The sequence below is a fragment of the Sinohyriopsis cumingii genome, chromosome 5, assembly GCF_028554795.1.
Source record: "Sinohyriopsis cumingii isolate HCF-2022 chromosome 5, ASM2855479v2, whole genome shotgun sequence".
Classification (NCBI taxonomy): Eukaryota; Metazoa; Mollusca; class Bivalvia; order Unionida; family Unionidae; genus Sinohyriopsis; species Sinohyriopsis cumingii.
Genome location: NC_142965.1, coordinates 29,612,441 through 29,635,488, shown reverse-complemented (window position 1 = coordinate 29,635,488; position 23,048 = coordinate 29,612,441). Strand labels below are relative to the sequence as shown.

The 23,048-nt window shown below is 35.1% G+C and overlaps 1 protein-coding gene across 1 annotated transcript in view; it reads left to right on the top strand.

Moving 5' to 3' along the window:
- The first annotated feature begins 6,466 nt into the window (after positions 1-6,466).
- LOC149798864 (uncharacterized) overlaps positions 6,467-23,048 on the top strand; it is a 38,803-nt gene continuing 22,221 nt past the window's right edge. Inside the window, exon 1 of the mRNA XM_089957775.1 lies at positions 6,467-6,709. Coding sequence (XP_089813901.1) covers positions 6,637-6,709 — 73 coding nt within the window. The 5' untranslated portion in view covers positions 6,467-6,636. The remainder of the gene's footprint in view (positions 6,710-23,048) is intronic.

Here is a 23,048-nt window from a genome sequence, read left to right as displayed (position 1 = left end):
CTACAAAAGGAGACCAAGTTTGTCTTCAAAGACGATTGAAACTCTAAATTACACGGGCGTGAAGGAAAACATCGTTGTGTTCATTCTAATCATGCTTGCCGTATCTCTTTGTGTTTTAGAGGTCATATTTCTTCTTAAGTAAATACACGCATCAATAGACGGACAGACTGGGTCATCATCCTAGAGGTTCACTGTACTTTCGGTTCTTTACTTCATACAAACCCCAAATTTATTAGTTTGAAGAAGAAAAAAAAAGATAACATGCCCCTCAATACTGTAACACATCTGTTCTGACTCTACCGATGTGAGTGTGAGTGTTTATGTTAAAATGTTTAAGTGAGATATAAAAAAATGGTCAGCTTGAAAACGCGAACCAATACTGTGACACTCAGTATTTTGATGTGGTAAGAAGAAATGGTACAAAACACACACACACACAAAGAGGGCTTGTAAGTTCACATTTCAGTCTGTCTGCACTGTAATGGTAACAACGCAAGAACATAGGGATTATTATGCCACACAGTCCTAGAACAAAACAATGCATCACCCGTTGTAAGCCATTTCATTGGCTATACTTATTTTCTTACCGCGTTCACTTCGAATTGACTTGAGTAGCTATTCAGACAGTGACGAGAATGGTCATGCTTTACTGGGTCTATCCTATAGGCGATTTATATAAAAAATATTTTAAAAAATTAAACTAATGCACGAACAATGGTACCATGGGCAATCCCATGGAAATTGTGTCCGTCTTATTGCAAAATACATCAACATTTAATTTAACCGTGCAGATCGCTAGAACAAACCTCTGATAATATACATTTTGAAAAGTGTTGTGTGACACGGATCGCCATTGTCGCTTGGTGTCTGCTTTCTTGTTCGAAAAGAGATCGTTTCGTCTTGACTATAAAAATTTAATTTGACTAAGTTTTACGCACTACTTGAACTCATACATTTACGTTGTAGGTGTAAGCCGTCGTTCTCAGTTTTCTGGAAGTTCGTTTTAGCGTTTCTCAGATGTGATACTACTTTTTATGGACCGAACGAAATTTCTTTTGGCGTGAAACAGGACTCTTGGTTTTGTGGCATAAATGGAGAGCATTGATTAAAGCTCAGTTATGTCGTCTTCGAAATCGCTGACACGGATCTGAACTAACACTTCAGGTTTTGTGTGAGGCGATACGGTACATCATTGCCTTTTACTTTCTCAATGAAATCGTTTCATCTTATTGCAAAATTACATTTGACTAGGTTTCATACGCAGCAGGTCCCTGTATATAGGGAGAGTGTCTTAGCGTCAGAGTATTCATTCCACTCTCAAACGATCAAGAAGATGGAAGAGTCAGCACAGATCGACCTGCTGGTCAAATATTTGCTAAAAGTCACACGAAAGCATAATTCACATGCGAAAGTGGCAACAAAACTTACTCTTTTGGTCGTTGATTTGATGAGAGTCATACGAAAGTGTGTAAGTGCTAATGAAGTTTGCTATATCTGCAAAGGTAAATGGGTATTTGTCTCCAGAATACCTGCTTCGTCTAAGAAAGAGAGACAAAAGTCAAGATACCTAATATCGTTTTCGGGAGAAAGGACACTGGGATTCAGAGTGCCCTACGAGAAAAGAGAAGAAACAGAAACAAAACGAAACAGAGAAGAGGGATTCAGAAGATGAAGAAACTGAAGATGATGAAGAACTTGTGCCAGTAAAGACATGGAAATGGAAAAATTGACAATGTGAGCCGATGCGTTCGCCCTGATGTGAAATTTCATACTACCTTCTAAAAGAGAATAGACCAGAAAGAAAACGTAAGTGTCTCTTAGTCTTGACATTCTATAATAAGGATGGCGTGATTTGTTTTTTACTCACACTTTATGAAATTGTGCTCTTTCACCTATCTCTATCCCTCTGGAACATGTTTTAGTTAGAATTGAAATGAAAGGATGTTTTCCTTCACGCACGCTCTTTAGGCATGCAAGTCGGCAAACAATAGTCAGTCTATTCATCCATCATTTTGTGTCTTGATGTTTCCTAAATCACACACACTGATGCCATAAAATAACGAGTTAAATGGGTTTTGTAGTGTTGGGGGTGGGGTGGGGTGTAGGTGCTTGGCAGAGTTGGTCATTGCAGGTGAGGGCTTAGGTGCTTTCAAAAAACTTTTTCTTCTTCACTGTGTTGATGGAATATAATGGGTTATTTTCTTCATTCTATGTTGATAGTATATATAAAGGGTTATTTCTTCACTCCGTGTGGATAGTGTATAATGGTCTTCTTCTTCCCTCTGTGTGGTTAGTATATTATGGCTTTTTCCTCTTCCCTCTTTGAGGATAGTGTATATTGGGTTATTTATTTCTTCCCTCTGCGTAGATTGTAGATATGGGGTTTATTTTATTTACATCTCACCTCCGTGTGGATAGTAGGTATGGGATTTGTATTCTTCCTCTTCCATGTGTAGATAGTATATTTGGGGTTTGTATTATCTCCCTTCTGTGTGGATAGTATATTTGGGGTTTGTTTTTTTCGTCTTCCCTATGTGTGTGTGTGTGTGTGTGTGTGTGTGTGTGTGTGTGTGTGTGTGTCTGTGTGTGTGTGTATTCGCGTACGTTGTGTAGATCGTATATTTGGTTGTTTTTTTCTTCTTCCTCCCGAGTGTAGATCGTATATTTGGGGTTTGTCCGCGTTAGCGACGTTGTGTGGATAGTATATTTGGGAAATGTATGCGTTCGGGTACGTTTGTAAGGAAAGTATATTTGGGGTTTGTATGCGTTCGCGTACGTTTGTATGGATAGTATATTTGGGGTTTGTATGCGTTTGCGTACGTTTGTGTGGATAGTATATTTGGGGTTTGTATGCGTTCGCGTACGTTTGTATGGATAGTATATTTTGGGGTTTGTATGCGTTCGCGTACGTTTGTGTGGATAGTTTATTTGGGGTTTGTATTATCTCCCTTCTGTGTTGATAGTATACTTGGGGTTTGTTTTTTCCTCTTCCCTGTGTGTGTGTGTGTGTGTGTGTGTGTGTGTATGTGTATGTCTGCTCGCGTACGTTGTGTGTGTGTGTATTGGTCTCTGTTTGTCCCTTTAAAACTCATTTTATCCCTATCAGATACACTCTACCTACCTACCTACAGTAGCGTGTATTCAGGTCAGCCACTTGCAACACTGTTGCCATTTATCCCCTAGTGTTCAGTACAGTGACGTCACTGACGCTGGAAATTTTGAGACTATAAATATGGACTTGGGGATTTCCACAGGTTGTAGCTATAAATATGTACTAGAGTTCATAAATAGGAACGTCACTCAAGCTGAGGCTATAAAACGATAGTGGGATTTTCCAAAGGAATAACCCACAAACTGTAGTATAAATAGATAGTGAGATTTCATAGGAATTTCAGCTGATTATAGCTATAAATAGATACATGGGTGTTTATCCACGATATAATATTAAGGATATATTAACATAAACCCAAAGGCCCTTTTCAGAGCCATTCATAGGTCTCGAAAAGATCTTGACTTTCATTGCCTACCCCTTTTTATATTTTTTATTTTTTTTTTAAAAATCCCTTGTTCAATTCCTCTTGTCCCTAGACAGTCCCACGATTTATTCCCTATGTTCAATTCCCCTTGAGGCTCAACAGACCCAATATTATTTTCCATGTTCAATTCCCCTTGAGGCTCAACAGACCCAAAATTTTTTCCCATGTTAAATTCCCCTTGAGGCTCAACAGACCCAAAATTTTTTCCCATGTTAAATTCCCTTGAGGCTAAAGTGACCCAGGTGTTTTCCTAATGTTAAATTTCCCATTGAGGCTAAAGTGACCCAGGGGTGTTTTTAATGCTAATTCCCCTTGAGGCTAAAGTGACCCCATTCACTACTTATGTATGTATGTATGTATGTATGTATGTATGTATGTATGTATGTATGTATGTATGTAATGTATGTCCTTATATTTATGTCTATGTCTATGTCTATCCAGTTCTATGTCCCGTCCCGCCATGCGATCTAGCTTTTGTTTCCGCTGACGCCAATTTGGATATACCATTCACTCCATGTAAAATAAAATTTCCCATTGACGCCAATCTCGATATAACATTCACGCCATGTTAAAATTTCCTATGTTAAATTCCCATTGACTCTAATTTCTATATATCCCTTTTAAACATTACCCCCCGCCCCACGCTGAACCGTCACCATTTACTACGTCTACTCAAAAACATAGTTATCCTCTATTTATCACCTTATGTTGTTGGTATTTACCTTAGAATTTACTCCTAGTTTAAATGAATGTATGGTGTTGTGAACCTAGAATGCACCCAATAACCCTTTTAATCATTTTACAACGCCAGTTACAAGGTAGGAACTATTCAATTATTATTATAACATTCTAAAATATACATTTTCATCACAATATCACTGGTATAAAAACCTCACCGTCTTCACCAACTGTATAGTTTAACCTAACTTTTAAACCTGAAAACATTGTTGAAATCTTGCTGTGTCGTTTTCATCTGTGTCAAAACCCTGTTCACCTAATATCAAACATTAAAATATGTTTACGGTTTTCAAAAAAGTATGTTCAGACACTAATTAGTTTTCTAATTTTTTCTTGTCCATAAAATAGATATCCCATGTCATCTAATACTCTTGTATTGTTGTATGCCGGACGAAATGTTTTATCCGATGGCAATGATAATGAGCATTAGCACGTGCTTTCTTGTCTGAAAGACAGTTGGAAACTGATATAAGGATGTTATTAACCCGTCTCCAAGACGTAACTTCATAGAACTTATTCCACATTCTGCAGTGAAACACTTCTCTGCCCATTATAACTGATTTTGAACAGATTTCACATCACACGTTGTTTTATATCTTTTCAATGTATCATTGTAAAAGGAGTGTTTATTAAAAATATTTAATGGTTTGCATGTAAAACCCGTTTTCTAAGCAACTCGAGATGATACACAATGTTTTCATTTGACTTCTGAAATGTTTCCATAAACTATTTAAAAAAAAAAAACAACAGAGGTTTACGTTCGTTTTATTATGTATTTTTAAGGCAAAACCGTTGACTAGCAAGGATTTTTTTTTACAAATCAAATTCAGTTAGCGACTGCATTGATTCAGCTTCTTGCGCCGAAACGTTTAGGACAAGAACGTTTACAAATTTAGCTTCAACTTGTCTCTTTTTGTCGTCAAATTATTTACTTTTTTTGTTATATGAAAATGATGTGATTTTTATTTTTCATTATTGCGCGGATTGATACAGTTAACATTGTTGGTCAATTGTATCAAGTATGTTTTTACATTATTAATAGTCACAAGATCTTAATGTATTGCATTTTAAGGTCGATACGATAATATATTGTAATTGTTTAAATGTACACAAGAAGCGATATGTTAAGGAAGGAGAAATTCTTCTGGGGGTAAGGGGGTTAATGCCATTTTTCAACACATGGCGGCCTGTGTATCTGGTGGAAGAAGAACCATACAGACCACGGGAAGAACACCAACCCACGTGAAGCTATTAGCAAGCTTTCTCGAATACCTATGTTAGCCGGGCCTAAATTCCAACCCACACTTTCAGAGGTGAGACGTGAGTGATATGTAAAGGCGAACGCATCAGACCACTTGGCCACTCCAAGCCCCGAATAAGAAAAGAAGAAAACAACTGGACATATCATCTATAGATTCTTAAAATAAACAAGAAGTAAAAGAAACTTTCTATGCAAAACGTGCATGTTGTTGAGGACATTAGGAACAGAAAGAACTTCTGTTTCATCTACGATAACCTAAATGCGGAATTGTATCATCAAGCATACGAAAATTTTTATTGAGGTCAATCTAACCGGTAAACAGATAAGTTTCATTTGTTCTGAAAAGAAGAACGCAGTAGACAATAGTGCGATAATTACATGGCATAGTGTTTGAAGAGGAAAATCTCAGCCATTCATATTGAAGCTTCCGGCAACAAATGACCTATTTAATGATGGAGGACCTTTGTAACGTGTCACCGCAATATCGTATTGGTTGTTAATTAAAGCTTGTATGACGATTAGCACAAATTAAAGTCAAAAGCTATAGCATTCATTAATCATGGGGATGACACATGACTGAAAGTGTCATTTTTTCGTATAAATTTTAACACTACCAACACGCCTGTTAAATCAATCGTGACTTTCATGATCCCAAAACATTTTCGTCACACTAAGCATATTCCACGGATTCTATTGTCTGCGATACCATGCAAGTCGGATAAACAGACCACTCATCGCAACGAGTTGCCTCTATTTATTTGATCTTTGTCTTGTAAACTATCTTTCAAACACTTTTATATCTGCCAAAGTTTGTTCCTTTTCAACTGTAAGGAAGTTGATTCAAAAGTTATTATGATATTAATATGAACTAAACACGACCAGGGCGCACCCTCCTAATATGGTATTATAATCACATGCAAAGAACCAAATTAGAATATCGCTCCAAGCGTGAAATGTGTCATCTTGACTCACGCTACAAAATGCATGGAACCCTCTCATATATCGTCATACTAAACAGAAAATATACATTTGCTTAAAGGGATTTAACAAGACAGCACGAGGGAGGCAGTGGAATTCCCCGCATTGAAACCTGTTACAGCGATGGGCTACAACAAGCTTGATGGGTTCTTTACGTTGATATGGATTCAGTTTTCTTGTATCTACCTTGCAAATGGTGAGTATCTATTTATGTATCTATCTATCCTGTCAGCTATGACCACTCTGTATTGATGCGGTAATTTTGGTTAAATAAAAAAGTGAAGAAAATGTAGAGGAAAGCCTAGTAATCAGACAGGACGAAATATCATTTTTTTTAAAAAAAAGAAGAAGAAGAAAAAAGTGTGTAGAGATTTGTCATATTGTCTAGATTCATCTCTCTAGACTGTTCCTCTTCGACTACCGAAGTTGCCCCTGGGATCCAACCCACACAACTATAGCTTTCATTGAAAACATTTACGGCATCACTTATTAAGTTTGTTCTATATTTCATTAATGCTTTAAAAACATTTTTAATGAAATCAGACGCATTAGTTATAAGATAGCATGCACACATGACTATCTTACTTATTTTAAGGACTAATATGGACACATCATGTCAATGACTATCTTACTTATTTTAAGTACTAATATGGACACATCATATCAATGACTATCTTACTTATTTTAAGTATTAATATGGACACATCATATCAATGACTATCTTACTTATTTTAAGTACTACTATGGACAAATCATATTAATGACTATATTACTTATTTTAAGTACTAATATGGACACATCATATCAATGACTACATTACTTATTTTAAGTACTAATATGGACACATATGAACGACTATCTTACTTATTTTAATTAATAATATGGACACATCATATCAATGACTATATTACTTATTTTATGTACTAATATGGACACATCATATCAATAACTATATTACTTATTTTAAGTACTAATATTGACACATCATATCAATGACTACATTACTTATTTTAAGTACTAATATGGACACATCATATCAATGACTGTACTAATATGGACACATCATATCAATGACTACATTACTTATTTGAAGTACTAATATGGACACATCATATCAATGACTACATTACTTATTTTAAGTACTAATATGGACACATATGAACGACTATCTTACTTATTTTAATTAATAATATGGACACATCATATCAATGACTATCTTACTTATTTTAATTATTAATATGGACACATCATATCAATGACTATATTACTTATTTTAAGTACTAATATGGACACATCATATCAATGACTACATTACTTATTTTAAGTACTAATATGGACACATCATATCAATGACTGTACTAATATGGACACATCATATCAATGACTACATTACTTATTTTAAGTACTAATATTGACACATCATATCAATGACTACGTTACTTATTTTAAGTACTAATATGGACACATCATATCAATGACTATCTTACTTATTTTAATTATTAATATGGACACATCATATCAATAACTATATTACTTATTTTAAGTACTAATATGGATACATCATATCAATGACTACATTACTTATTTTAAGTACTAATATGGACACATCATATCAACGACTATCTTACTTATTTTAAGTACTAATATGGACACATCATATCAATGACTATCTTACTTATTTTAAGTAGTAATATGGGCACATCATATCAATGACTACATTACTTATTTTAAGTACTAATATGGACACATCACATCATGACTACATTACTTATTTTAAGTACTAATATGGACACATCATATCAATGACTATCTTACTTATTTTAAGTACTAATATGGACACATCATATCAATGACTATCTTACTTATTTTAAGTACTAATATGGACACATCATATCAATGACTATCTTACTTATTTTAATTATTAATATGGACACATCATATCAATAACTGTATTACTTATTTTAAGTACTAATATGGACACATCATATCAATGACTATCTTACTTATTTTAAGTACTAATATGGATACATCATATACAATCATAAGCATTGTTACTTTGCATTTTCTGCATAAAACTGCATTTGAATGAAATGCCTGGATGTTTTAGTAGAAATGAAATTCTGGAACCAGCCGAATTACACATGTTTTCTTTGTCATCCTAGGGAAATGACAATATCCTGAACTTGTTAAACATTTTATTTTCTGTTTAGGCTTAAAATCTGTTTTCTACTGAATGCAAGCAGCAATCTTCTCTTGTTGGCAAATCTCCATGAAGAGTCAGAGAAAATCGTAAAAAATTTTTCTTATTTGCTAAGACAGGCAGCATATAGCAATAACAGCGGATTGGATCACCAAATTTAAAGATACCTTGAGGAGATGACAGGTGTTGGACTTATTGAACACATTTTCCTTTTGTGTCTGTTGCAACAATAAAGCTTAACCGCGATGTTTGTGGTTGCATTTGCTCCAGTGTGATTTGCTCCTAAAGCACGCTTTATTCCACAAGACACGGAGGACAATGGTGACACAAATATAAAGTCCAAACAGAAGGACTCGCTTGAATACTAATAAAAAAATTTAAATTCCTGTTACTTCGAAAAAATATTTTATAAAAATAAACAGTAATTTTACTTTAAAGGCCCAATATTTAAAAAATATTTTGGTATATATTTAAAATTACAAAAAGAATCTAAAACCTTTTCCAGAAATTTCCATCCAGATTTTTGCTTTGAAAGTACCCCCCCCCCCCACCCCGCCCTTCAAACGCTCGAAGTTTATGATGATGTTTGTGTTCTTTTACTCAGTGGGTCTAAAGAACTATATCACTTATGTGCACCTAAGGTGAAATATGAGATGTTGTGAGATCTGTGGACAGTTTCCGGAAATACAAAACATCATAGTTATTAATTGCAATAACTTGGCATACAGACTTTGGTATCCTTGAAAGTGTCATAACTCATTTTTATGTTAATATCTAATTGTCATAAGATATTCCAACTGTGGAGAAAATATGATGCCTTCAGGACGACCATTTAGTGTACTCATCATTACTGAAGGACCCCATTTGATTCCTTATTCTCTGTGCCATTTTTAGTGGACAAGCACAATATTCCAGGTTTTGGTCTTACCATGGCTGTGTACGCCCTTGTCCTAGTTTTACGCAGTACTGGTTAAGATCCCATGTTAGAAATATCTAGGTCATATGAGTTACGTTCCTATGTTTATAGAAGGATTCACTGACTGTAGGGAATGACCTTTCGGGTTGTAGTTTTATGCGACTAATTTACATTTTGCTGGCTGGAGGTCCATTTACCGTTTATAATCCCTTTCTTCTAGTAGGTGTATATTTTATTGCAGGGTTTGACAACCAGATAAACTTTTCACATAGTTTTCATGTACTATTGTTTTGCTGTTACAGTAAACGATGAGCACACACATTAACTTAACATGTATTTAATCCTTAGCTAGAACCTAAAATTAAATAATACCAATTTATATAATGTTAGATCCGATGCAGTCAACGATATCTATACGGGACGAGGCCCTGGCTGCAGTCAAATCTTAACGAGTCTTTCTTTCCATCACATGCACTCACTGCAGTTCGTGCGGTAAAAGCAAAACAATGAACTGTCATGTCAGTTCGTAAGCAACGAGATTATTGCGCCAAAGAAACATGCACGATATAACCAGCCGTATTAACATACGGTCTGCATGCGTTTGCAGTAAGTATCTGGTTGGCCGTCTTCTTTTGAAAGGATAATTAAATAACCCCTTTCATACGAAAACACAGTATTTTTTCCAAGGATAATGTTAAATAATTAGTAATCTTACCCAGTCTTTGAACATTTTCTTCAAAACTATGTTACATTGAGTGAGTAGCTGCTTCATAATTGTCAGCGACAGACAATCGAGTGGTTTCATTAGGGATGATATACGAGACAGAGAAGCCAAGCACAGGAAGAAAGGACAATTCTTGTAAATATCTGTTTTATATGGATGTCCAATCTCCCAAGAGAACAAGGGTTAACAAAAAAAAATGCAAATATTCCTGAGCTACTGAGACTGTAATATGTGTCTTTGCAGAAATGATCGTGCTTTATTATTATTATTATTATTATTATTATTACTTTTGTTGTTGTTGTTGTTCATGCTTTGTCCACCACACCGGTGTTCGAGGATAAAGCGTGTGCCACGGATGCAGAAGGTCGCGGGTTCGAATCCCAGGCGAATCATACCAAAGATTTTACAAAATGGTACTAGAAGCTGCCTAGCTTGGCGCTCAGCATTAAGAGGTTAATGTTAGGACTGGTCGACCTGGTGTCAGGATAATGTGACTGTGTGTGACATGATGATACGTGTCTGCGGCATGATGATCCAGTGATAGACATCACTATAAACTGCCATACTGCAGACATCGTAACGAAACGAAAGAACATTTGTTAAAGTTGCGTTAAAAATCCAAATCTCTCTCTCTCTCTCTCTCTCTCTCACACACACACACACACACTACATTCGAAGTCAATAGGGAAGAGATCTTATAACTTAAAGCCATGGTATTCCTATTGCGCTGCGTTACGCATCTGCACCGTTGCGTATAATTAAATACGCTACTGGTCAGCAGCAAAACTGAGGGGTGTGATGTAGTATACATTTTGCGTGGTGTAGTAGTCTGAACACTCGTGCAAGAGTAACTCATTAGACTCGGAACACTGATTCAAGATCAAACTTATTAAACAATGTTCCACGAATGCATAGACTTATAAAAAAACAATATGATTAACCTCTCTTCTGAAATGTGTCGCATCAAAGTTACATTCTGGGTTTAATAATATAGAACTGTTTTTCGACGACTTTGTATTGCACCACAAGGTTTGTCACAAGAAATGTTTGTTTTCTGTAAGAACTATTAAGTATTCGTATGTCCCGATTAAGATGGCAAGTTACACTATGCTCGCTTGCGGTCAAGTCTTAGAAAATTTGCGTTAAGTTTTGGGCTACAATTTTTTTTATTCGCTTCTATTTTCTAAACATGTTGGCGGAATTTCGTCATATCTCAAAGTAATCATTATAACAATTTATTTGGTGATAACACGCTATACCTTTTGACCCTGGCATCAAGGTCACACGTTTTACAATAATTGTTTAATTGTGGGCCTTCATGTTTTCGATATATTTTAGTACCGATCGTACTGGCAATCAGAGCTCTGCGTATTTCATTGTACATAAAACCAGACCTGGAAAACTCAAAGCTCTCTAGCATAAGCACAAGTTTAAGCCAATCACAAACCTCGTTTCTTTACACGGTCGTTTCTGACGAATAAGTGGAAACTCAAGTCTAGAGTTTTATTTTCTCGAGCCCTTGATCTGCTAGTCCAGTAAAAGTAACATGGGTGTTGTCATCAGTTTGTATCTCAGTAATGTCAGACATGTCAGACGATGTACAATGCGCTCTGTGATATCAGATTATGAAAGAAAAGTTCTGATATGAACGCATTTAAAACAAAAGGACAGATTTTACATGCAACGGAGTTAAAAAAATAGCACAAAACAAAACAAAACCAAACGCAATAGTTACTGTGAATCTCCCTCTGGTATTCGGTCCAACAAAAATGTTTTTTTTCCTGTTCATTGTTTCTGTTATCTTAAATGGAAATATACAATATTTTTTATTTCTTTAAAACCTGTGTTATAATAATGTTCAGAAATAGTTCGAATAGTTGAAGATAAGATTGATCTCATACGCTTAGTGCCCATTGTTCCGTAGCAGTACGGTAAGAAGGATCTCAGTTCGTTCCCTAATGGCTCTAATTCAGCAGAGACAGTACATATTCTTGTAAATTACAATTAGATACCATTTCCGAAAATTCCGCAAATCTCGACTTTTATTATGCTTAGCTTTCTCAAAGCTTTAATAACTTCTTGTAAATATTTGAAAAGCGTGACAAGTAAAAGGCTGTTAGCATTTTTTGAAGTTTCTCTGACAAATATAACTTATTTTCTTTGCATGTATGTCACCTTTACAAGCCTCCGTGTCAGTTTTCTTCGTAATTAGTATCGAGGGCACAAAACAAGGTAATGAATAAAGCAGTTTTATTTTATTTGTGGCACAGGAGAAATATGAGACGTTGAGTGCAACGTGACCTTGCTGTCGAAATTTGGGAGGATGACTACTTAATCCAACCCTTTTAGTCGAGATCTAGAATGCAGTTCGTGCCAGTTTGTTTAAGAAAAAGTTAATTACCTTTTTAGTAAATTTATTGTGGGATTATTAGTCACTCATTATTGAATATGCGTACGGTAGGTTAGGGATTTATATAAAGTTAGCAATAACATATATTCGTCAACTCTATTTTGTAAGTTCCTCAAAAGAAAATTACAGCAGTAAACTTTGTTTTGAGTACAAACGTATGCAGGAAAAAAAGACAATAAAACTACATTACATTCGTCGTCTACAGTTTCACCGATCCCAATCAGAGAAAAGAAATTTCTTTTGCTGCCAAGAAATGTGGACCCCATCTTCAGGTTCCAATCTGCACATTTCCGGCACACCCAGAGCTACTTCCGGTATAAGCTATGCATATTGTTTGAATGTATTCTTAAAAGAATTTTGCCTCAATCCAACTTAAGGAAACAATTTTTCTAGCATCAGGGACAAGTTGCTTCACGGAGATGTGGACCGACAATACATGTTCCCATGGGAATATTCCTGAGACACTCAAAGCTAACTCCGTTATACCATAACAACATTTTTCACATATATGTGTTATACCAGACAAATTTATCTCCGTCTAACACGAGAAAACGAAATTGTTCCAAAGGAGGCAATATAAACAGGGATAAGACGATACTGTCTATAAAAACAATTACTGGCACATTCACAGCGACTTCCTCTGAGGATTAGGGAAATTTACCCCAACCCAATTTAAGAGAAAATAACTTTTTTGCATGAGAGACAAGTTGTTGCCATTACGATGGATCTGCATACGAGTTCCGATCTGCATATTCCTGTCACACTTAAATATACCTTTAATAACGAGGGCCACAAAACTGGGTTTTTCACACACACACACACCACATATGTATGATGTATCAAAATGTTTATATCAGTCTAACATAGGTAAACGAATTTTCCCTAATGAGAATTTTAGCAGGTGCTAGGAGACTTAGTCTATAGAGAAGTCCATTGCCGATCATCTTGGCACGGTAGGTGTTACTTCAGCTGAGGTAGAATTACCATGCAATGGTACTGATGAGAGTAATATGTTCCATTCTAATTTTAAAAAGCGAATTGTCTGGCATGAGTGACAAGTTTGTGCAGTAGTGAATAAATATTGTCCGGAATAACACATAAGCTTTGTCCTTTTATGAAACCATCAAAAATCTAAATTAAAATATTAAAATATCACCACCTCATAGTGATGAGAAACCTCTAAATACCAACATTAAGAAATACCCACCAAATTTTAAATTGCTAAAACTAAGACCTCGACATCTAGTGAAGCTGCTTTGACCAGAGTAGCAAACACTAAGTGCCGTCTGCTTTTATGTCAATATACAAATAATTGTACAATATTAGACACTGGGGACGCCTTTTAGAAGTGTATAACGTTGAATTTCAGAACGAATGATCTACAGCTCAATTCTCTCCATAGGTGAAAATGTTTAAATTCTTCATCTGAACTATATATATATATATATATATATATATATATATATATATATATATATATATATATATATATATATATATATATATATATATATATCTTTATAAATTGAGTAAAATGTGCTCTCTATCTCTCTCTCTCTCTCATCGATTTATGAATGACTTGCTCCAAGAGTACGACATACTCAAAGAACTGTAGTTGACATCACTTCAATTACACGGCATATTAAACTGCTGTGGATTTTAAATCTTTAAGTCTATTGACGACATTCCATGGAATTAAAGTGATTTAGCAACATCTCCATTTCACGCAAGATCACAGTAAAGGCGAGGAATCATATCCATGGAAGTGGTCAGGTAGATCCCAAACTCCGGAAATAACTGTCTTATGATTTATAAAAAAAAGATACAAAACCCAGGGATAGCAGATGTACTATTAATAAAATTTATGCCAGAATTTGAGATCTTTTATAACTTATCTATGACAGACGAGTTAAACTCATTGAAATTTTTTCCAAGTAAACCTTTCGGCAAAATTTATGGTATTCACAGAAGAAGACGAAATATATTTAAAAACAAAATTCAAAACTATGACCATTTACCAGTCAAGGATAGAATTTCAGCACATAACGAATGCAATACGAATTACAAATATATCCTCTAGATATCACAGTTCCAGTCCTATTTTGTACGGTTATGAAAGGAATCTGATCATGAAGATATTTAAAATAATCCATATGGTGTGTGTGTGTGTGTGTGTGTGTGTGTGTGTGTGTGTGATTTAGATTTATAACGTAGCTTTAAAAACAAATTCAGTCATATCGCTACAATGTCTGCAGTGTGACAGTTTATAGTAATGTTTAGCACCAGGGCATCCTGCCAAAGGCATGTAGCATCATGTCCCACCCAGTCACATTATCCTGACACCAGGCTCACCAGTCATAACACTAACCTCTTAATGCTGATCGCCAAGCGAGGCAGATGTTAGTGCAATTGTTAAAGTCTTTGGTATGACTCTGCCGGGGTTCGAACCCGCAACATCCTGCATTTGAGGCTGACGCTCTACCATTTGATTAAGCATTTAAATACTGATAGGTTCATGACAGTACGAAATGGTGGAATAACAATATAGACAATCAGAATTGTAGATAACCTTAGATTCACAGAATCGAACATAGAACAAACTGATTAAAGTTTGGGCAATGAAACATTGACAGATCAATGAAACAGTTTAGAAATATGTCATCTAAAAATAGACCTTTGCATTGCTAACTTTGACAGTTTAATGAAACAACCATACCACCAAAAAACATACGAATACTGCTTCGGCAAAGATGTTAAGGTTAAGATAAAACATGACAGTTTGTTCGAAAGGGCAAGGTCTCTTCTTATGTACCTAGTATCAACAATCTTTATGGTGTAGGATGTATCACAATACATGACAAAAAAAAAACAATTTGGATGGAATTCTTGTGAACAAGTTTGATATATAGAAATACGATCGTTCGAAATAAAAGATTACTATTATTCTACTTGTATTTAAGAAGTGGATTTGGATATTTATGTAAATTAGCATAAGTCTTTCAACGATTACTCATTAACTATAGAGACTATAGTGAACTTAATTACAGACAAGTATGCTTTATCCCCTGTCGTAAAAGAAATTGATAAATGATTCTTAGGGTAGAACCCCCGCCCAAAAAAAATAGAAATCAATAAGGAAATCTAACGCTTTGATATAATTGGATTTAATACTGTACAAAATATAAAGAATTGTCTTCGTTGGTCAACAATCATGACTTAAATCTCACATTTAGCTAACTTAAATTTTTGACCAAAAATATAATAAAAATAAACACGATTTCGAGGAAGATTTCTTCAAATTAATGAACGACGCGCTGATCGGTAAACATGTACAGTATTATGAAGAGAACATCATTTTAAATATGTATAGAATATTTTTCTTTTTTTAAGTGCCATGAAAGACCTATAATCTACAAGTAATACAGTTATCGAACTTGGCCGTGTGTTAACCAAACCAACTTACGGATGTTTTACAGTGTCAGAGTTATCCAAATGATTGATATGTAGACTTCATTGTAAATGCTGGAGACTTGGATCAAATTGTAGCGAAGACAAAAATTAATAAAGTATCTTTGTCTCTATGTGAGGACATGGTTTCTATTTGACTATGTGAGGACAAGGTTTCTAGTTGACTATGTGAGGATAAGGTTTCTACTTGACTATGTGAGGATAAGGTTTATAGTTGATAATGTGAGGACAAGGTTTCTAGTTGATTATGTGTGGACAATGTTTCTAGTTGACTATGTGTGGACAAGGTTTCTAGTTGACTGTGAGGACAAGGTTTCTAGTTGACTATGTGAGGATAAGGTTTCTAGTTGACTATATGTGGACAAGGTTTCCAGTTCACTTTGCGAGGACAAGGTTTATAGCTGACTATGTGAGGACAAGGTTTATAGCTGACTATATGAGGACAAGGTTCCTAGTTGACTATGTGTGGACAAGGTTTATAGCTGACTATATGTGGACAAGGTTTCTAGTTGACTATGTGTGGACAAGGTTCCTAGTTGACTATATGAGGACAAGGTTCCTAGTTGACTATGTGTGGACAAGGTTTCTAGTTGACTACGTGTGGACAAGGTTTCTAGTTGACTATGTGAGGACAAGGTTTCTAGATGACTATGTGAGGACAAGGTGTCTTGTTGACTATGTGTGGACAAGGTTCCTAGCTGACTATATGAGGACAAGGTTCCTAGTTGACTATGTGTGGACAAGGTTTCTAGTTGACTACGTGTGGACAAGGTTTCTAGTTGACTATGTGAGGACAAGGTTTCTAGATGACTATGTGAAGACAAGGTTTCTTGTTGACTATATGTGGACAAGGTTTCTAGTTCACTTTGCGAGGACAAGGTTTATAGCTGACTATGTGAGGACAAGGTTTATAGCTGACTATATGTGGACAAGGTTTCTAGTTGACTATGTGTGGACAAGGTTCCTAGCTGACTATGTGAGGACAAGGTTCCTAGTTGACTATGTGTGGACAAGGTTTCTAGTTGACTATGTGTGGACAAGGTTTATAGTTGACTATGTGAGGACAAGGTTTCTAGATGACTATGTGTGGACAAGGTTTCAGGTTGACTATGTGAGAACAAGGTTTCTAGTTGACTATGTAAGGACAAGGTTTCAGGTTGACTATGTGAGAACAAGGTTTCTAGTTGACTATGTGTGGACAAAGTTTCAGGTTGACTATGTGAGAACAAGGTTTCTAGTTGACTATGTGTTGACAAGGTTTCAGGTTGACTATGTGAGGAGAAGGTTTCTAGTTGACTATGTAAGGACAAGGTTTATAGTTGACTACATGAGGACAAGGTTTCTAGTTGACTATATGAGGACAAGGTTTCTAGTTGACTATGTGTGGACAAGGTTTCTAGTTGACTATGTGAGGACAAGGTTTCTAGCTGACTATGTGTGGACAAGGTTTCTAGTTGACTATGTGAGGACAAAGTTTTCTAGTTGTCAACATAGATACATTAACTTAAGGACACCTTTGAATTATATGAGCATGATCACAAGATTGTTATGTTGGAGAGTTTCTGCTATTTCTTCCCTTATTTCGCATGGAGCAATTGAGTTTTCTTTGAATACCGTTTCCAGTGCTAGTTTGATCTCGCTGTAAAATATTACAAAAAGAGTGCATTTTTTTCTGAAAGTGTTGATTACAGAGTTATATTTTTGTGCAATCACTTTTTCAGTTATTTCAATTCGTCTACCACCAAAAGTTAGTTTGGTTAGGTTAATTGCTTACCCTGTTACCACTTTCTATTGCATATCCTGCTGAACACAAAGTTTTGGCAGATGATAATAGTGTAATGGACAAAGTTTCTGTATTCATTATGCATCCGATTTAGTGGCTCAGTAAAATATACCAAAAGAAAGTCAATAAATAAGGAAGAAGGAAGCAGAAAGATAAAGGGATACACAAGTGAGCCCCATTCTTCTAAAAGCGAAATTTTAATAGAGAAAATCACCCAATTAGAGGTTTTATTTATATGCCGAAGTTAAAAATATCAAACAAATGAATTGTCATCTTGGAAATAATTAGAATATGCAGACTAAAGGAATGGATGACGGTATCTAAAAGAAAAGAAAATAAAGATTAAAGAATATCTCAATGAATTTAAACAAATATTAATTGGTGACGAATTTCTAGTATAATCCTAGGCCTTTATGGTGAATGCCCATCCGGTTCAAAGTCAATCAACCCACCAGATTCAACATCGTGTGGTTCGCACGTAGAATAATCAATTAGGAAATGTATACTTTGGTTTCAATTTAATGCAAACTGGCACCCCACCCCCACCATGTGATATCTGCTCTTGCGTAGTTCCTAGAGTTTGAGAAACATGGATTTTCTTAAATCACGAACTCTGGGCTAAACAGTATAAGAAATGAACACCTTGTTTCCTTTGCGTTTGTTACTTTTCAATTAAATTTTGTCAAGAATATGCTCTTCTCTTTACCATCCAATGTAAGGATTTGTCATGGATTATTTTCGGATTGAATGACAGTTATGTACCTTAGATGTATCGAATCCTGCGTTGTGTCCTTCAGTTATAATCTGCACATTGTCTGAAGTTTACACGATCTTTTTAAATGATATGCACGAGATCAATACAGTCTGTTTTCCCCTCTACATCGTCGTCAAAGCCCTCCAGTACAACATGAAAAATGTGTGTAATTTTACAAGACCTATTTACAAAGTCATCGATTTTGGAAATCAGATCATCATATTTGCTGATGCAAAGTTACTGTGTAGCCTTGCAACTCATTCTTTGAATTTATATACGTGTTCCTCGAGATCATCCGCCTCTCATTACATCCCATCGTGCACCTTCTTTTGGCTCAGCACGTGTTGTTTCTTTGCATGCTGATTTGGTGTTCCTAAAATAAATTCTAACTGAAGTTTTCTAGTCTGAGTTTGTAACCTCATTCCTAATTTTTTTTAAAAAAACGTTAATTTGTCGTAGATCCAGTTCAGTGTTTAACCTCGTTTGTTACCATGTTGTTATGCTGATGTTGCCCATGCTGATGTGCTGCTGATAGTATGCCTAACTCTACCTTGTGATCCAACACCCATAATCTGTATATTTTTCCTGGGGCCTCTAGTTTCAACACCAACTCTCCCCTCATTCGTGTCGAATTGGTGCAAATATTGTTTTGCCACGTATAATCGCATATAATCATTCCACAGTTTAGCATATTATGATGCTTCTTTTATGTACAGTTATGAATACCTCCGATATATTTGATTGTAAATGATTGTTTTTATGTTACACGGGCAACAAACACAAGCTAAATATGTATTTTCAGAGCATCTCCTTTTTATCCGTTGATCTCTAATTGGATACCTTGTTGAATGTTAGCCAATCTGAGACCATTGTCATACAATCTATTATTATGTAAACTTTTCACGTCAAACCAGAATGTTTGTCAGTGGCGAAATTGTTAGCTATTGTGTCACTGCGTTCTGTGTGCCTTTGCTGTTCATCGAAGAAATAGTGTGTAGTCTATGTAAAATGTTATCTCATTTAGAAACCCTGTAAATAAGTCATAGTCAGTAGATCTCGTATAGTTGCTGATATCATCTAATGCTTACTTGTCATGCTTTTCTCGTTAATTTCTTCTTTTGATCAGTATCAATACATTCCTCAAGGTCATTTTGTGAGAAAAAGTGAGAGATTTCTTCAAGTTCATTCTGGGAGAACCAAGTATAAGATTTATTAAAGCGTACTGGCTGCTGTGTCAGTGAGTCTTTACACAGTGTTGTAGTCGTAAAAGAAAAACAAATCCATTTCTGTATTTCTCATGTCCAGATTATGCATTTGGTTTAGAGGTACTTGTATCATTTTCATGTTCGCTGTCACCACCTTCTATCACTTTCCGCAACATCATAACCAAGCTTTGCTCTGTAAAATATTCCATTTTAGAGTAACAAGTTTTGATACTGCTGTTTTACTGCACCTGTTTTAGGTAATCCATGCCATTTTAGATCAGTGAAACATCGATCTCCTGTGAATAATTTTTACTTGATTCTTTTATACAGTGAAGATTGCATTCTTCTTTACAGTATATTGTCCAAGCTTCGTTTACGTCTAGCCCAATCAAAAAGCCACCATAATATAAACGTTCAACCTTCAAACTGATACGGATTTCTTTATTTGAACGACATTTTGCGTCTAAGTATATATTGTGTAACTTGTGTATTCAGCATATCGTGATGGAATATAGATATATCCCTCATTGTATTCAACATATTGCAATGGAGCATAGTTATATCCTCATTGTATTCAACATATCGTGATGGAGCATAGTTATATCCCTCACTGTATTCAACATATCGTGATGGAGCATAGCTATATCCCTCACTGTATTCAACATATCGTGATGGAGCATAGATATATCCCTCACTGTATATACAATATCATAATGGGGTATAGATATATCCCTCACTGTATATATAATATCGTAATGGAGCATAGCTATATTCCTCAATGTATTTAGAATATCGTGATGGAGTATATTTATATCCCTCATTGTATTCAACATATCGTGATGGAGCATAGTTATATCCTTCACTGTATATATAATATCGTAATGGGGTATAGATATATCCCTCACTGTATATATAATATCGTAATGGAGCATAGTTATATTCCTCACTGTATTTAGAATATCGTGATGTAGTATAGATATATCCCTCATTGTATTCAACATATCGTGATGGAGCATAGTTATATCCCTCACTGTATTTAGAATATCGCAATGGAGTATAGATATATCCCTTATTGTAATCAAAATATTGCGACGGAGCATAGTTATATCCCTCATTGTATTCAAAATATTGCAATGGAGCAAAGATATTCCTCACTGTATTCAGCATATCGTGATGGGGTATAGTTATATCCCTCGATGTATATATAATATCGTAATGGGGTATAGATATATCCCTGAAACCAATCAATATATTTTCAACGTCTGTAATTTTATTTTGTACATTTTTTTAGGGGGGGGGGGACGAGTCACGTGTCTCTGTATCTGTCCCAGTTTAGACTGTAATGTACCATAATCTTCCATCGAAGTTTTAAGACTTTTCTCCATGTATCTAACCTTTCCCTAAATTTGTGTATGGGTTGTATAGCTATAGATACGGTATTAATTAACACTTTGTTCAAGAGCTGTCGATTTATTGTATAAAATTTCTCTGTATGTTCCTACAACGTTTGAAGTAGTTTCGTCCACAAACAGCAGATCTTTACATAAACTGTCCGGTAGAGGAATCATTTAATTTTACTGAGTCACATAACTACGTGATACAGTTGTTATTCAAATTTAAGTAATTGCCAATTGTTTGACCAGATGTTGGACCTTGTCATATGTCTGACGTTACACCCTTCTGAATACATCCCCAAAAATCTGCGTCCAAGTGATTTCCGTTTGGCCCGATGCCTAGTTGTGTTAGAAACGCCGTTTTTCATTGGCTATTTCGTAGCGATAACAATGTAACTAGAGGGCGCTTCTGTCGGGCCGAGTGCCACCATCTTACTGTTTTTGTACTTTCGTGAATAGCGGGAACATTTGACGTGATAACATGCGCAAAGGAAACCATTTGGCTTTTCTTGTAAACTATACGTTATTGGTAAGAATTTGATAGGGCTCAGAGAATATTTTCATGAAAAATCAACAAAACGTGTGGATCATGGAGGGTTTCACGCGGGAGAGAATTTATTTATGTATCTAAATATAGAATGTGCCAATAATATTGTGATATTTATCTTCGTTTAGGGTTGTATTATAACATACCCTCCGTCTCATCTTTAACCGGAAATGTGTGTCAGTTCTCTCCCTTGAGCACCTGGTAGCGGTACCAACCGCCGAGTCTGACGTTTTATCAATAAAGTACAACGAAATCTGTGACAACACGAAATCACATTATCAGTATAATAAATATACATATATTTATAGTACATTAAGGTGTTTTATTGAAAGGTACTTTACTGACAAAACGTCAGACTCCTGTGGTAGCAACTGTATACTCAATGAATATAAATATCTTTGCTACCTCTACCTGTAACCAGCAGTTTCTTTTTATTATTACTGCTACAAAGTAGTATAAAACCTGCTTGATACCTTTGGATATGAAATTAATGTAGTAGTAAAAAAGATTAATACAAATTTATACTTGTATCTTCACAGATGAGATGTGATTGTTTTCTGTTTGAAGAATAATACCCCACTCTGTAATAATTTAACAGAAATTTTTGAAGTTTTTAAGGTTACTCACAGCTCAGGCTGTTGTAGCATCCATACCCCTGCATAACCATCTTCATTTGTCTGATTTTATTGTTATTTTACACTGTTTGAAAAATAAGTTAATATTGTTATGACAAAAAATGACAGCACAATCCAACTATGCAATAAAGCAACTGGAAAATATATAAATAAATAAAAATAAAAAGTATATAGAGTACTGTATTTAACTTTTCACATCAAATATTAGAGAAAAACAAATATTTTATGTAAACGTTCAGTCACATACACAATATTTTTAGATGAATTAGTCTAGAGAAATTCTAATACAGGTAGGCATTTAAGAGAAACAAATACCTGGATTGTCTTGTTTCATTGTATTTATAGATTTCTTTTGAAAAGTCAGGAGGTCGATGTTACCAATCTCTTCTGTTTTTCACTTTCACATGAATGAAACATGAATAAAAACAAGCTTTACACATAATATGGCTTTTGGATTGAACATACACTCATAATTGTAAATTATGAGTAAATAAAGCTG